At 39.3% G+C, this 17,121-nt stretch overlaps 2 protein-coding genes across 2 annotated transcripts in view; both read right to left on the minus strand.

Moving 5' to 3' along the window:
• LOC129725212 (nuclear inhibitor of protein phosphatase 1) overlaps window positions 1–17,121 on the minus strand; it is a 489,093-nt gene that overhangs the window by 268,975 nt on the left and 202,997 nt on the right. The gene's annotated exons all lie outside the window — the stretch shown is intronic.
• LOC129725216 (uncharacterized) lies at window positions 4,972–9,267 on the minus strand. The gene is made up of 5 exons (XM_055680770.1): window positions 9,130–9,267; window positions 7,928–9,060; window positions 5,849–6,385; window positions 5,616–5,780; window positions 4,972–5,554 (listed from the first exon to the last, which is right to left on the minus strand). The coding sequence occupies exons 2-5, from the start codon at window positions 8,036–8,038 to the stop codon at window positions 5,441–5,443; spliced, it is 927 nt and encodes a 308-aa protein (XP_055536745.1). The 5' UTR covers window positions 8,039–9,060; window positions 9,130–9,267; the 3' UTR covers window positions 4,972–5,440.

The raw sequence follows: 17,121 nt of genomic DNA on the forward strand, positions 1-17,121 counted from the left end.
AAGAAGGAAGGGTGTCGAAACATTATGGACATGTTTGTTACACCTAAAAACATTAAGCTGCCAAATTTGGTTATATTTAGTTGGTTGGTTCTCGAGATAAGCAGAAATTTGTGTTTCATTTGTTATGAACCCCTCCCTTACAGAAGAGGTAGGGGAGTCGAACCACTATGGACATATTTGTTACCCCTAAAAACATTCAAATACCAAATTTGGTTGTATCTGGTTGATTGGTTCTCGAGCTGTGCGAAATTCGTGTTTCATTTGTATGGGACCCCTCCCTTGTAGAAGACACCACCTACCAAATTTGGTTCTATTTACTTGGTTAGTTTTCGAGATGTGCAGAAATTTGTGTTTCATTTGTATGGGACCCCTCCCTTCCAGGAGAGGGAAGGGTATCAAATCAACATGGACATATTTGCTACTCTCGAAAACATCCACATGCCAAATTTGGTTCCATTTGCTTGGTTAGTTTTCGAGATGTGCATAAATTTGTGCTTCATTTGTATGAGACCCCTCCCTTCCAGGAGAGAGAAGGGTGTCGAATCAACATGGACATATTTGCTACTCTCAAAAACATCCACATGCCAAATTTGATTCCATTTGCTTGGTTAGGTTCCAATAAAGGGGAACAAGCAGCTTCTCATGAACTTTTAAGTTGCTTTCAGGTGTAGACGGTACTTTATTTAGAATGAAGTTCGGTTTGTGAGTAATGTGTCTTGTTGTTCAGCAAGAAAGTTCCACGGAACCAAATCCGAACCTTATGTGAACTTCTAAGTTCGTTTGTTACATGAAATTCGAACTTCTGGTTGCTTGGGTAACACTTGCCTTAAGCTTAAAATTACACAAAGAACGCTAAACTATGTTGTTAGTGAAAATGGTTTAATAATAAAATATTAATCAAATAATAATTAAAATTTGTTTTACTACTAGATTGTATTAAATAGACTTTCTGTGTCTGTGTGTCTACGTTTTTTTTTAATGTTCATGAGTTTTTCTGCAACTAAACCAAGCAGATTCAACTAGTATAATAAACTTTATTCTTCGCAGATGGTGTAAACTAAACGTAGAACATTTTCGATTGTTCCCTTAAAATAGTTCGAAATTTATTTATTTCCCATAATCTATTGAAACTCTTTCAAAGAAGGTATTAATACATATTACGAGATTCACGGTTTCGGTGAGATGCATTTTACTCCTACTAGACTCACGTCGCACTCACGCAGAAAGAACTCGTGAAAATAAAATTCACAATGAAGTGAGTTGCGTCAAAAATCAGCCTAATTTTAGGCGCACTAGTAGAACAGCTGTCAGTGTAAACAGTAATTTACCATATCGACATCAACATTAGGGAAATTTGAACGAAAATATTCAATCCTAGATTGTGTTTTGTGCTACTAATAAGTAAATACAAAAAGTAATTAATATAACCCTATTTACTTACAAAAATCTTACATTGCAAACGATTTCAAGTCTACATAGATCCGATATTGAAAGACATTCTGAAATAAACATGAGTTCATTAAATTATTATTATAGTTGAACTAGTTAGTTTAATTTTTATTTAATTTGTCTAAGTTTAATTAGATTGCATATCCTACAAAAATTCAGGTCCTGTTCAATCGGTATAGCATGACTGAGTGTTGATGGCCATAATTTTGAAACAGACGGAAGCTGAACGGATCTGAACTCGAAGATGGATACAGATTCATTTTAATGTTAATTACTAGCAATTACCTAGCTTTTTTATAATCTTTAAACAAAATTTTGACGCATAGCTATTTCACGTTATCTGTCGCAGTTTGCTTTGATCCATCCAATTGAGATAATCGGCAGGACAATTCTACTGTACATGTTGTTACTGAGGATAAAAATTAGTACCTGAGCAATTCTCGCTGAAACTAGGCCACTAGGTGCACAAGGTCTTTCAAATTTGATATAAATGCACATAGTTATTAAAAATAGAGAAGAAATGATAATGCCATTTTTGTTTGATCGAATTTGTTGACCCCTTGGTCACCAAGGGGCGGAACAGTTTTCAGAAAAGTTGGAATTTTTGCAATTCTTGATGTATTATTTGAGCTGTATCTCTAAAATTCGTTATGTAAAGTACTACAAGTAGCACCATTCTGTAAAGAGGAATGATAGAGCTTTTATTTGAAGTGATCAGAATTCAGGCCGCCATCTTGGATTATATCAGAAAATGCAATTTTGACCGTGTTCGCAACTACCGATTTCCGATCTGAGACCAGCATTGGAAAGCTGAGACCAAATGCTATAAGATGCAAGAAAAAAAAAGGTGAGCATCAGTGTTAACCCATCAATTGAACCTATTTTCCAAGCTGAGTTTCAAAATATTCAACGTACACCGCGCGATCAACGTAATAACCTGTCTACTGAGACCAAGTGGATGCACATGTTATAACCCTACTAGCTCCATATATGGTCGGCGTGCAACCAGACCGAACCAAGCGCCAGTTTTTTGAAAATTGAGTTTTTAACACCAGTGGATGTTAAAATTGATAATTTATCTTTCATGAAAAAATGAAATCATCTGAACAGTTCGTAATGATATTATAACAAAATTTCTCTGCAGCAGCTTGCAGGAAACATACTGAGTGGTTAAACTTTGATCGCCGATTACTCGTAATAATGTTTTTGGCGGTTGGTTCGGTCTGGACGCACGCCGACCATATCATAATCGATTGGTGTTACAACTAATACGCCACTACTGTTTTTTTTTTTTTTTTTAGTTTAGTGAAAATAATGAATACAACACTACCATGTTTGATACTAACAAAGCGATAGGTTTTTTATTACTGAGCAGTTCCACAAAAAATGTCCCAGATTTAATGTTTTATTTATATTGTTATTTTTAATTTGGCTGAAACTTTGCATAGGCAAAAAATGCCATTTTGTGCTACTGGTTTAATTTTTTGCAACACGACTCATTTTTTTTTACAAATATTTTCAGGGCCAAAACGGGTTGTTTGATCGGTATGACGTCTTCTATAAAGCTGTAGTTAGTATTTTTGTCTCTCCGAAAAAATATACACTTTAAAACGATTTTAATTTAAAAAAAAAATGTAACAGAAAAATGTAAAATTATTGTTAGGTTTTACCTATTATCACCCGGGGGTTAATGAAGACATAGATAACCAATCTTTTGCAGGAAGATGCTCTGCTGTATGATGAACCATCATGCAAAAATTTAACGCTCTAGGACATCATTTATCTCCTGGACGATAATAGGTAAAACCTGACGATAATAGAGCCGATACCTATCTAAAACGGCTCATTTTTTAAAAATCTATTTTTTATAAAAACTACAAAAGATTACCTAAACAATGCAACAAAAGAAAAAGTTATAGAGTGTATATTTTTTTCGGAAAGACAACATTATTATCTGCAACTTTATCGAAGACGTCAAACCGATCAAACAAACCATTCCGGCCCTAAAAATATTTATAATCATAAATACCTTCTCAACATAGCATTTTCAATAGCTTCTTAAAAAATAAGTCATGTTCCAAAAAATTGTACCAATAGCATAAAATGACTATAGAAACGTCTATGCAAAGTTTCAGTCAAATTAAAAATAACGATACAAATGGAATAGTAAAACTGGGACATTTTGTGTGAAACTGCTCAGTAATAAAAAACCTATCGCTTTGTTAGTATCAAAAATGCTAGTGTTGTATTCATTATTCTCACTAAACTCAAAAAAAAACAGTAGTTGCGTACTAGTTGTAGTATCAATCGATTATGATTCATGGAGCTAGTAGGGTTATAACATGTGCATCCACTTGGTCTCAGTAGACAGGTTACTACGTTGATCGCGCGGTATACGTTGAATATTTTAATACTCAGCTTGGAAAATAGGTTCAATTGATGGGTTAACACTGATGCTCACCTATTTTTTTTCTTGCATCTTATAGAATTTTTTCTCAGCTTTCCAATGCTGGTCTCAGATCGAATCTCGGTAGTTGCGAACACGGTCAAAATTGCATTTTTTATGATATAGTCCAAGATGGCGGCCTAAATTCTGATCACTTTAAATGAAACCCCTATCATTCCTCTTTACAGAATAGTGCTACTTGTAGTACTTTACATAAGGAATTTCAGAGATACAGCTCAAATAATACATCAAGAATTGCAAAAAATTCAACTTTTCTGAAAACTGTTCCGCCCCTTGGTGATCAAGGGGTCAACAAATTCGATCATACAAAAATGGCGTTATCATTTTTTCTATTTCTAATTCTAATTCTATTTCTATTTCTAATAACTATGTGCATTTATATCAAATTTGAAAGACCTTGTGCACCTAGTGGCCTAGTTTCAGCGAGAATTGCTCCCTATTATAAATTTTCTTCGATGCTTTGACACTTTTTTATGGCAGGGTATTTTTAACAACAGCTTTTATCCGTTAACACACAAGTTCATTAAGCAGATAGTATAAGCAGTAGGGAAAGCGAAAAATAAGCGGCCTGGAAATATGATACAGATTTGGAAAAAATATACCGCATCCCGACGGGACGCAGTATTTTTCGCTTTCCTTACTGCTCATACTGTCTTGTAATTTTATTGAAACCTTAAAATGTTGATTGGGTTGTTTAGCTATATCAGTTTTTATGTCATCTGAAAGAGCTGCATTTTCTAAACAAAACGTGATTTTCAAAAACAAATTATCGTTGTCATTCAATTTTTAAATCACGAATTAAAACTGCTCGAAATCGCTACAATGACAGTTCGCCCAGAAACCAACTGTCATTGTAGCTATTTGGTGCGACTTCTTATTTTTCATTTAAAAATCGAAGGACAATGATATTAAGTTTTAAAAAATCTGGTTTTGCTCAGAAAATTACACTCTTTTACCTGATATAGAAAAATCAGAAATCCATGAGCAGCTAAACAACCCACTTCTATAATTGTCCTGTTCGTTCGGCAATTTCGGAAATATTTGAAACTAACAAGTCAGAGTAAAACTTTATTTGGCATTTTGGTGGTTTGTTTAGTACGGTAACAGTTTTCGTTCAGAGTATTTTTATCGCTCAGTTAAGTCATAGGTCGACTTACTTCCAATATATGTATATAATGCTTCGATAGATAAAAATGTCACAAACATATTCAAAAAAAACGATAGAACATTACTATATACAGATTAGTTCCTTTCAACTGGCAGCTGAGCGTTTTCTTCTAAGATTAGTCGATCGTTTAAAAAAACATAATGGCACGTGGTTTCCTGCTTCTCGTAACGCATGACTCACACAAAACCGTGAATGTGGGCTGCAATAAACGCACAAAAACATAGTTTCAATATTTCTCAAAGTATAAATAAAATGGAAGATAGTCAGAATGCTGGTCCAAATAGTCAGGGGTTAACACGCGAATTATGTGCTTCAGATATATAGTTGCTCTATAAACAAAAACATAGCACAAAGTGCTATTGAATTCTTCTGCAATAGTAACCAAGTGTTTTGCACTTCTCACATAACAGTTGTGGATGGACCTTGGATTGATCGGACACATCCAGCCCGTCGGGTTTTTCCAGAGGACGCTGGAATGTTTTAAAATGAGGTATGGTGCATGGCCCATGCGATTTTATTACTATCACAAACCTGTTTATGAGGATAGACATTGATATGACATTTAATGCATTCCTGTCCATGATTAGCCCAGGAATTCCCTGACATCCACTTTCTCTTACATTTTGGACACTTGTACTCCCCGAAACAGCGCTTTTTACCCTGGTAAGGTGTTTTCCCTTCGGCCTTAGGACGAGCCTGCAATTATCAATGATTATCAATAGTTTAAGTTCACTTCAATTTAGTCGATTATGAGGAAAAACCACCTGCGGACAATCTCGAATATAGTGACCTTTCTTGAAACAGAGATGACATAAATAGTTAGCCGGTGGTATCTTGCTGTATTTTTGGCTTGACTGTGCATTCACCGTAGACAAGAGATGATGATCATGTCGCTGACCATGCTGATGCTGATATTGATTTTGATGATTCATTGGACTACCACAACAACCTTCCAGGTAACCAGCATTACCTGTTAAGTTAGTCAAACGGTTTCCATGGGTATTGACGCTGGTCCCGTTGCCACTGCCACCCCCACAGCCGCTTTCGTTAGCAAAACCATTGAAACAACTCAAACCATTCGTGTACCGTGGATTATTTCCGTTCGGACTACCAAGCTGTTGCTGCTGCTGCGGAGAACAGTTTGGATTGTGACCGAGACCAAATAAACTGAGATCGGTAAACTGCTCGCACAACTCGCTGATAGTATCGGCCAAAGGCGACATTAAATCGTTGGCCCCGTTGGAATAACTTTGCGACGTCGGAAATGGACTCCATAAGGGTGGCAGTAATTTAGAGTTTGCCTGCGGAGGAAATTAAAAATATTTATGTTATGTAGTAAACTAAAGCAAAAGAGATTCATAATTTCAATAATAGCACTTCAAACATTTTCCAATTATGGAATAAAGTTAAAAATGTTGTAGCGAGTATGTTTAATAGATAAAATTAATAGTAAATCTTTACGAGGTTCGGCACCCAAAACTTGTTTCATTCATTTTCATTCCAAATACTTATATAACCAACATTCCGAAAAGTTAAAAATACAGTAATTTGAACGTAAAAACTTCTAGGGCAATCCAAACAGTTATCAGCATAAAAATAACACTGATAAACACAGGTTTTGCCCTAGAGCTCAAACTAGAAATTATGAAAGATTATAGCGCTTCAACCATTCCTTTGATGTTTGGTGCCCCTAGTGAAGACATTTTCTCAAAGACTTGAATAAGTTTCCGTATAAGCCAACGTAGAAGCGTCGAACCCTACGAGCAATTACTCTGCCGCACTTCTGCATACACTAGGGGCACCGAAATACACAGTATGCTTTTTAGGGCAACTATTTTGAGCTTTAGTGCAACATTTGTTTTGCTTTTGTCGACCAGTGTAATCTTTTCAAATGTAACTCATACGCGTGCTTCAATATTATATTAAACTTTTGAAATGAGTAACTGTCGATGCAATAACTAAATAAAATTTGAGGTAATCGTAGTACAAGTCTTGAGCAGTAACTATTTCTAATTAAGTTCTACTAAGCTTTTTTGCAAACAAATAGTTAGTAACAAATAAATGCAAGTTTCATCGTACCATTTTTAAAAAAATGATCATAAATTTTATTTAAAGTGTATATTTCCAATAAAATAATGAAAAAAGCACAAGGTTTGAAAAACAAGGTTTTCAAAGTTGTAAAGTAGTTGTTTGGTCTTCAAGAATCCTCAGATAAATTGATTTTTTTAATTAATTCAGACTTATTAAATAAGTATAGTGATAATAAGAGCTCTGCAAAACATTCTAAAACTGAAATTTGAACAGCAGCTTGTTCAAGAGGTATGAATAGTCATCTTGAACTTCTCAGCTAATTTTATCACCAAAATTCGATACTTACGAGATAAAAAAAACTTGATTTGTAGAATATTTGTTCGACCGAAGATTGAATAAAACATTTGATTAGTCAAAAATGTATTATTAGGAACGCTATCATTCATGTTGAAAAGTGAAAACTATTGTCTTGTCAAATCATTCCTCCTAACCCAAATTTGTTCGTACTTCGCTTACGTCGTCAACACTGTTTGCTACATTATATGAATTTAACAAATCTGTAATCAAATATTGGTGTAATTTTTTTAATGTTTTGTACGATTTTCGAAACTTGCACTTTTTTACGCAAATTTAATAAATTATGCGTTTTTCCTCTCTTTTCTTCTTTCAAAAGTGACTTCAGGTATGTTATTATAATTTAAACCGTTTTAAGTAAGAGTGTAAAAATCCACGAAAATATTCCAAATTTATGAAGCATTTCACACACAAAAAAATGTACAATGTATTTGTACCACTCATCATATATCACTCACCTGTATCGAATCACTCGAGTGGTCCACATTGGGCAGATAGTACCATTGTAGGGACGACGAGTACAGCCCGTTGGAGCCGTTCTGCCTAGGTTGAACACCCTCGAGGCCCATTACGGTTGATCAGCAATCACAAAATGTAACCTCAATATTTCCCAGCAGAGAATTCCGAAGGTGCGACACACTAGGCGACAAACCACGTTGCGCGTTGGGAAAATTGTGTTACAGCAGAAACACGCACACGTTGTCAAATGTCGGCTAGCTTGTTAACTCACTTAAACGATTTTCCGGCTTTTATTGCCGGTGTGTCTTGGTGTCGTCTTGTTTTATTTTCGAGACGAGAAAGATCAACACTACAAAATTTTCCTGTTGTTCGTTCTCTTTCTCTTTCGCTTAACGAGTTTTCTTCGGCATGCCGAAAATAATCTACACTATTTGTAGTCAAACGCGCGTACTACTAATTCCATATGTGTCCATGTACGCGTAATACAGAGGGCGTCGGGAAGAAATTTTGATACTCTATGGGATGACGATCGCACACCTTTCGATGGCAATGATCGCGGTAGGCATTTTCTTTTCGTCCCGTTTTATATTCTCTTTTCTCTCGCACTGGTTGTCTCAATCCCCGCTGACTAGATTCGAACACGATTGTATGGGTGTGTGTTGTTTAACTAAAAATATCTTTTCATTATTTATAGCCTGAATGGTCTAAGTGAAGTTGATCTTTGCTGTTCACTGTTTTTCCGTAGCTATATTGCACATACGCATTGAGCTTAAAACTTCACCTTATTCACCGTTCAATCCAGCTCCGCACGACGAATTCGAATTTTAATGCAATTGTTTTTCGTAATTTTAAACATCCACCAAAAGTCGATCTGGTGGCATGTTTATTCGAAGCAAAATTAAGCTGACTGTCGATTCTCGCCTCTGGCGAGGTAAATAAACTCGTAATTACCTTAATATTCTTTGCAAAATTATCACAGTTGCTATACTTTTCGAAGTTCGGTTTGTGTAAATGACTGGCACCTATTCGATTTGATCGTTGCACATGTATTTGTTGAAGAGCACCACAGTCATGTCCGGATTTAAAACAAGTTACCAATCAACTAATTATTTGCCAGAAACTTTTGACCATACTGTAAGACAAATACAGAAAGTCATTACAAATCGACTCTGTCCTAATTCTTTCATTCGCTCAAATATACCTTTATATGCGTACTTGATCAGTACCAGCAGCTCTGAGCTGTGTCGACCACAAAAGCCTCAATTTAGTCCAAACTATGGGACCGGGAAGTGTTCACAAAATTTAAAAACTCTCTCTGCAACGATTCAACGATAACTGATCGTCATCGAACGAATAGAGAAAGCGTGCATTTCCCTTGAGTATAAGTAAAAATAACAAAATCCTGCAACCGAAACATGGGAGTTTTCCGCGATCGAGCAGTTCCCTCTCTCATGCGCTCATGTTTTTCCCATTCTACGTGTTGTAAAATTGCTGTAAGAGAATATTCAATTCTAAGAGTGGTAGACAGCGTGGATTATTATAACCATGTTTTTTCGGCTTTTATTCAGGCTTTAGTCCAGCCTAAATCCACTTTAAAATAGTCTAATAAGCTGTAAATCAACGAAATTGTTTGTTGGGATCTCAGTTTGAAAATTCCTAAAAATATAAATACTCTTACCATTCCAGTTTGTTCAAGGTTTTCCTGTTAAGGAGCATGATAGGGTGTGACTGTGACAGGAAAAAATTAGCAGTTAGCCTGCCTAATTTCAACTAAAAACAAAACTAAACGTTTCAGCAACTAATTCACTCCCTTGAAAATCCCTAGAAAATCTCTAGAAAGCCTTGACAATATCAGCCAGTTTCATCGTCCCAATCAAAAATGCTTGGAGTGGTCTAATATGCCTGTGGCCAGTTTTATCTACAAGAAGAACTAATTTTGTGTTGATGCCTAGAACCGGGACTCGACGACGAAAAAAAGGTGTATGAGAGCTGTCTCCAACAAGACGTTAAAACCGTCATCGGTGATATGAACGCTCAGATAGGACGGGAGACAATGTACAGACCTGTGATCTGGCCGAATAGCTGAACGCCGTAGAAAAATGATAACGGCCAACGATGTGTGAGCTTTGTAGCCTCCAGCCTCCCGCGGTATGGTAGTCAGAAATATCTTCTTTCTCCGCAAAGACATCCACAAAGCCACCTGGAGATCACCTGACTTACCAAGATTTGGGAGGAGGAATCACGTGCAATCACGCTGTCGAACGCCACCTATAAGGTACTCTCTCAAATTCGTGAGAGGTTGTGGACAATACCAAGCGGGATTTATGGATGCCCGCGCCAGCACGGACCAAATATTCACGGTACGGCAAGTCCTACAGAAATGCTGTGAATATTATGTGCCCATACATGATTTGTTCATCGATTTTAAATTGGCGTACGACACAATCGATCGAGATCAGCTATGGTAGATTATACACCATTACAGTTTCCCGGATAAACTGTCACGGTTAGTCCATGGATAAAATGAAGCGCGTAGTTCGAATTTCGGGGACACTCTCGAGTCCCTTCGAATCTCGAAGAGGGATACGGCAAGGTGATAAATTATCGTGCTGCTATTCAACATCCCTTTGGAAAATGTGATACGTAGGGCTGGTGTCGACACGAGTGGCACGATATTCAGACTCTTTAGCTTCGCCGATGACATTGATATTGTAGAGCGGACCTCTGAGAGGATGACGGAAAAGTGCATCAGACTAAAGGCTGAAGCCGGACGAATTGGACTAGTTATAAACACATCGAAGTTTGGGTAAATGAAAGGAAGAGGTTCCAGAGAGAACAGTATGAATCTCCCACCACGAATTCATATTAGCGGTGATGAAATTGAGGTGGTAGACGAGTTTATCTGGACTCACTGGTGACTGCTGACAACGAAACCAGCAGAGAAATTTGTCGACGCCTTATGGCAGGAAATGGTGCCTACTTTGAACTCCGAAGGACGCTCCGCTCGATTAAAATCGGCCGCCGCACGGAGTTGACCATCTATGAACATTGATCAAACCGATAGTCCTCTACGGCCACGAAACTTGGACCATGCTCGTAGAGAACCAACGCGCCCTTGGGGTTTTCCGAACGGAAGGTGCTACCATCTATGGTCGACTGCAGATGGAAGATGGATCATGGCGGAGGCGGGTAGAGCAAGAGTTGCATCAGCTGCTGGAAGAACCACTGATCGTTCAAACGGCGAAAATCTTGAGATTGTGGTCTGTCGTCTGGCCTGTCGTAAGCATTTCGGACGACAACCCGATAAAATGGTTCTTGATAACGACCCGACTGGAACGAGGCGCGCTGCGAGCAAGTTGGTTCGCTCAAATGGAAGACGACCGCCGGGCCCCGCAGATGACATGGCTGGCAAGCTGCAGCCATGGAGCGAATTGAATGGAGACGACTTCTTCGAACAGCAAGGGACACTTTGGTCTGGAGCTGACTGGTAAGGTGAGTAAGACATCAGCAGAACGTCTGTTACAATATCAAAATCATTCAAATTATTACGTTTGACAATCAATCGAAAATTGAAGCCAATCCATTTAATCGATTTAGGATGATAGCATGATGATTGATGAAAATTCTCGTGGATGTCACTCTTCTGGAAGTGATATGTATGACAATTATGCTCAAGGTGGTTGCCCCCCAAAGGGGACAAAAAAACAAAGCCTTAGTACTACATTCCGATTCGGAACTTGACCTTCTGTTAATTATACACAAACTTCGCAGCGAACTGTTTGATGTACAGGACAATTGGGTCGTGATTTAAACAAAATTTCTATCGTTGTCCTTCGCTTTTTAAATCACGATTTAAAACTGCTCGAAGTCTGTTCGAATCGCTACAATGACAGTTCGCCCATATATAGGGATACCATCCGTCCTGATTTAGCAGGACATGTCCTGGGGTGGCATTGCGCAGCTCGATTTGAACGATTTTCGCTATTTTCGAGTAGGTCACATACTGCCAGGTATGCTTTAAGCTTAAAAGGAGCTGTCATTGTCATTTGCCCTGCGGCTCATCTAACCCGCAAAGTCGAAAAAAATACGAAAACCGAAACATAACGCCCCCCAGCGATCATTAAGTTTTGTTCGAGTTGCTCGAAACGAAATGCGCAATGTCACCCCTGATTTTGAGATCCTATTTGGGAGTCCTGATTTATTTTTCATATTCTAGCATTCGTCCTGAATCACCAAGCTCATATTGCAAGGCACAAGTCGGTAATTTTTAACAGAAACGTGAATGTTGCTTGAGATTAGGAATTGTTGGAGTATGCCCAGTATTTTTTTTTTTCATTTCTAGTTGCCAGTTCGAATTCGTCGCTGGTAAAATCAAAAAGGAAAGGACATTTTTCTCCGATAAAATTCTTAAAGTAACATTTTTTTTTCTTCATCTATAGTTTATTTGACACGGCACAAATACAATTCAATGTTTAACGGCGCCAATTATATCTGGTAGCTTACTTTCTAAAGTATCTTAATAACTAAAAGCAAATTTTTTATCCTCGCTGCCGACTACCTGCTGAAACTAAATCTAACTTAAAGCTAGAATATTTTGCATTAAAAGCACAGGTTTGCTGTTTGATGGTTTTCATTGCCATGGGTAAGCAGCATATTAAATTTGTTCCGCTGCTGGGCCAAGATATAACGGACTGGCATATTGGGTTGTTTCCATCGGGCCTTGAAAGTATCGTGCGGGTCTGATTGCTGTTTCCGGATCCGGGGTCTTAACGTGTTCTTGTCGTTTGGTTGGATGTAGGCGGAAGGGGATAGGACTAAACTGGGGCGTGGATGGATTTCAGGAAAACGTATATAAGGGACATGTAGGATAGGTCACGGCTCGCCAAGACAACACGAACAGGAACAGCCGGCTGCCTACCTTCGGCCTGCAGGGAAGCTATTAATCTAGACCTGGCGTCACGGTGTACAGGGCATGACCAAACAACGTGCTCTATGTCGTGATAACCTTCACCACAGGCACAGATACCACTCTCCCAGAGCCCAACACGACGGAGATGCGCGTCAAATCTATAGTGATTGGACATAAGCCGGGACATCACGCAAATGAAATCCCGACCTACATCCAACCCCTTGAACCACGGGTTCGTCGATACCTTGGGGATTATGGAATGTAACCACCTTCCCAGTTCCCCCTTGGTCCAAGAATTTTGCCAACTGATGATCGTATTCTGACGTACAAATGCGAAAAATTCATTAAAGGCAATTGGTCTTTCATAAATCACCGTTTGTTGCGCCCACCTTAGCCAAAGAGTCCGCTTTCTCATTACCCGGTATCGAGCAGTGAGAAGGGACCCACGCTAAGGTAATCTGAGTAGATTTTTCGGATAAAGCACTCAGATGTTCCCGTATTTTCCCCAGGAAATACGGAGAGTGCTTAACATTTTTCATCGATCGGAGAGCCTCAATGGAACTGAGACTGTCCGTAAAGATGAAATAATGGTCCGTGGGCATTTTTTCGATAATCCCTAGGGTGTACTGAATTGCAGCTAATTCTGCGACGTAAACAGAAGCAGGTTTATCGAGCTTATGGGAGACGGTTAAATTGTTATTGAAGATACCGAAGCCAGTGGACCCATCAAGAAGTGATCCGTCAGTGTAGTACATATTGTCGCAGTTGATGTTTCGATATTTATTGGAAAAAATTTTAGGGATCTGCTGCACGCGTAAATGATCCGGGATTCCACGAGTTTCTTCTATCATGGATGTATCGAAAAACACAGTAGAATCAGAAGTATTTGATAAGTCGACACGATTTGGAATATTCGAAGAAGGGTTAATATTTTGGGACATGTGATTGAAATACAATGTCATAAAACGGGTTTGAGAATTAAGTTCGATTAACCTTTCAAAATTTTCAATCACGGGACGGTTCAAGACCTCACATTTGATTAGAATACGAGAAGACAGGCTCCAGAAGCGGTTTTTCAATGGTAGTACTCCAGCTAAGATCTCCAAACTCATCGTATGGGTCGATTGCATGCAACCCAAGGCGATACGCAAACAACGATATTGTATTCGCTCCAGTTTGATTAAATGTGTGTTTGCTGCGGAGCGGAAGCAGAAACACCCGTACTCAATAACAGACAGTATCGTTGTTTGGTAAAGCCTTATAAGGTCTCCTGGGTGGGCTCCCCACCATTGTCCGGTTATTGTACGAAGAAAATTCACTCTTTGTTGACATTTTTTCATCAGATACCTCACGTGACAACTCCAGGTGCCTTTAGAGTCGAACCAGACACCAAGATATTTGTGTACCAAAACCTGAGAAGTCGTTTTACCCATTAATTGTGTTTGAAGCTGAGCAGGTTCATGCTTCCTAGAAAAAACTACTATCTCAGTCTTCTCCGGAGAGAATTCGATACCTAGCTGTAAAGCCCAAGCAGACAAATTGACCAAGGTATCTTGCAATGGTCCTTGCAAATCGGCAGCTTTGGCTCCTGTAACAGAGATTACACTGTCGTCTGCAAGTTGTGTTATCGTGCATGAATTTGCCAGACAATTGTCGATGTCATTTACATAAAAGTTGTAAAGAAGGGGGCTTAAACATGAGCCCTGGGGAAGACCCATGTAGCTAATGCGAAAAGTTGCCAAATCGCCGTGCGTAAAATGCATGTGCTTTTCGGACAACAAATTGTGCAAAAAATTTTTCAAAATTGGAGAAAATCCTTGTCGGTGAAGTTTACCCGAAAGAATGTCAATAGAAACGGAATCAAAAGCCCCCTTAATGTCCAAGAACGCAGACGCCATTTGTTCTTTGCGAGCATACGTCAGCTGAATATCTGTTGAAAGCAACGCAAGACAATCATTCGTCCCTTTGGCACGGCGGAAGCCAAATTGAGTATCTGATAGTAGACCATTTGATTCGACCCAATGGTCTAAACGACGAAGTATCATTTTTTCCATCAATTTCCGGATACAGGATAGCATTGCAATCGGCCTATAAGAGTTGTGATCAGAAGCTGGTTTATCTGGTTTTTGGATGGCGATCACCTTCACTTGCCTCCAATCCTGCGGTACAATGTTTTGCTCCAGGAACTTATTGAACAAGTTCAACAAGCGCCTCTTGGCATTGCCGGGTAGATTCTTCAACAAGTTGAATTTGATTCTATCTAACCCAGGCGCGTTATTGTTACAGGACAGGAGGGCAACTTAAAATTCTGCCATCGTAAAAGGTGATTCTATCGCGTCGTGGCCCGGAGACGCATCGCGAACAATGTTTTGCTCAGGAACAGAGTCCGGACATACTTTCCTGGCAAAATCAAATATCCACCGACTTGAAGACTCCTCGCTTTCGTTGACCGTTACGCGATTCCGCATTCTTCGGGCTGTGTTCCAAAGAGTGCTCATCGATGTCTCCCTCGACGTCTCGTTCACGAACCGACGCCAATATCCGCGTTTCTTTGCTTTAGCCAAGCTTTTAAGCTTGGTATTAAGCTCCGAATACCGTATATAGTCGCCAGGTATACCTTTCTTCTTATAGGCCAAAAACGCGTCGGATCTTTGCGTGTAGACATCGGAGCACTCTTGGTCCCACCACGGAGTGGGAGGCCGTTCTTTGATCGTTACGCCGGGATATTTCTTCGTTTGGGCTTGCAACGCGGCATCGAGAATCAAGCCCGCGAGGAGATTGTATTCTTCAAGTGGTGGATGATGTTGAATCGACTCGACCGCTTTTGAAATCATTTCCTCGTATAACTTCCATTCGACATTCCGTGTGAGGTCATACGGAATGTCAATTGGTCGCATGCGAGTTGACCCGTTATTAATTGAAATAAGAATAGGCAAATGGTCGCTACCGTGAGGATCGAGGATTACCTTCCATGTGCAATCCAACCGTAGCGACGTTGAACATCAGGATAGATCCAAAGCGCTTAGGCGCGCTGGAGGTTTCGGGATACGTGTCATTTCACCGTTGTTTAGAATAGTCATGTCGAAGTCATCGCAAAGGTTATAGATTAAAGAGGAGCGGTTATCATTGTAAGGGGAACCCCAAGCCACGCCATGAGAGTTGAAGTCTCCCAAAATCAAACGTGGCGAGGGAAGAAGTTCTATTAAATCAAAGAGCAGCCGTTGCCCAACCTGTGCTCTGGGAGGAATATATATTGAGGCAATACAAAGCTCTTTACCTTGTATTGTCATTTGACATGCGACAACTTCGATGCCTGGAATCGAGGGGAGGTTAATACGATAGAAAGAATAGCACTTTTTAATCCCTAAAAGTACTCCTCCATATGGGGTGTCTCGATCAAGGCGAATAATATTAAAATCATGGAAGTTGAGATCAATATTTGAAGTAAGCCAAGCATAGCATAGCATAGCATATTTGATCGCCCGTGTGTTGCCCGCGATTGACCAGAATCAGCTGATCAATATTTGAAGTAAGCCAAGTTTCACAAAGGGAAAATGCATCGCATTTGTTTTTATTTATCAAAACTTTAAACGAATCAATCAATGTAGAATACTTCTACAATTCCACTGTAAGACAGAGATAGAATCCTTCATATACGCAGTTGAATTAGGCATCGAAGGATACAATCGCTGCAAGGAGGGGCCATTGGGCAGTCAACTGCTTCAAAAATGATCTAACTGTTGGGAGGAATGCTGTAAGAAAAATTTTAATTGGATCGGGTACATTGAAATTTTCAAAAATCCAGTCCACAATGTCAGAAAATTTCACTAATCCAGAGTTTGTTTCATCAACTGGATGTGCAAAAGGAACAACTGGGGTTTTAGATGTTCCTGGCAGTGCTGGGAACTCCTTCTGGGACTTTAAATTTGCAAGCCCAGGAGGAGTTTGCTTCGGTTTTTCCGCAGCACTGTTTGGTTTGTTCGTACTTTTCATTACACTTTGGGAAATCTTAGGACCTTTACGGGGAAGTTTAGGAGAAGGAACATTTTTCCTCTTCCTAGACTCCCCAGGATTGGCATAAGATGTTCCCGCTGATGAATCGTCAGAATCGGTTTCATCAGAGGGCAACAGATCAACGGGGTTCGATGTTATGGTAGAAGTGGTCACGGTCTTTTTCAGCATCTCAGCGTAAGACCGCTTTGAACGCTCCTTAAGTGACCGCTTGATTTTATCTCTGCGCTGCATGTACACCGGGCATGTGGAGAGCTCATGCTGGTTTTCCCC

Source organism: Wyeomyia smithii, chromosome 2 (genome assembly GCF_029784165.1).
Source record: "Wyeomyia smithii strain HCP4-BCI-WySm-NY-G18 chromosome 2, ASM2978416v1, whole genome shotgun sequence".
NCBI lineage: Eukaryota > Metazoa > Arthropoda > Insecta > Diptera > Culicidae > Wyeomyia > Wyeomyia smithii.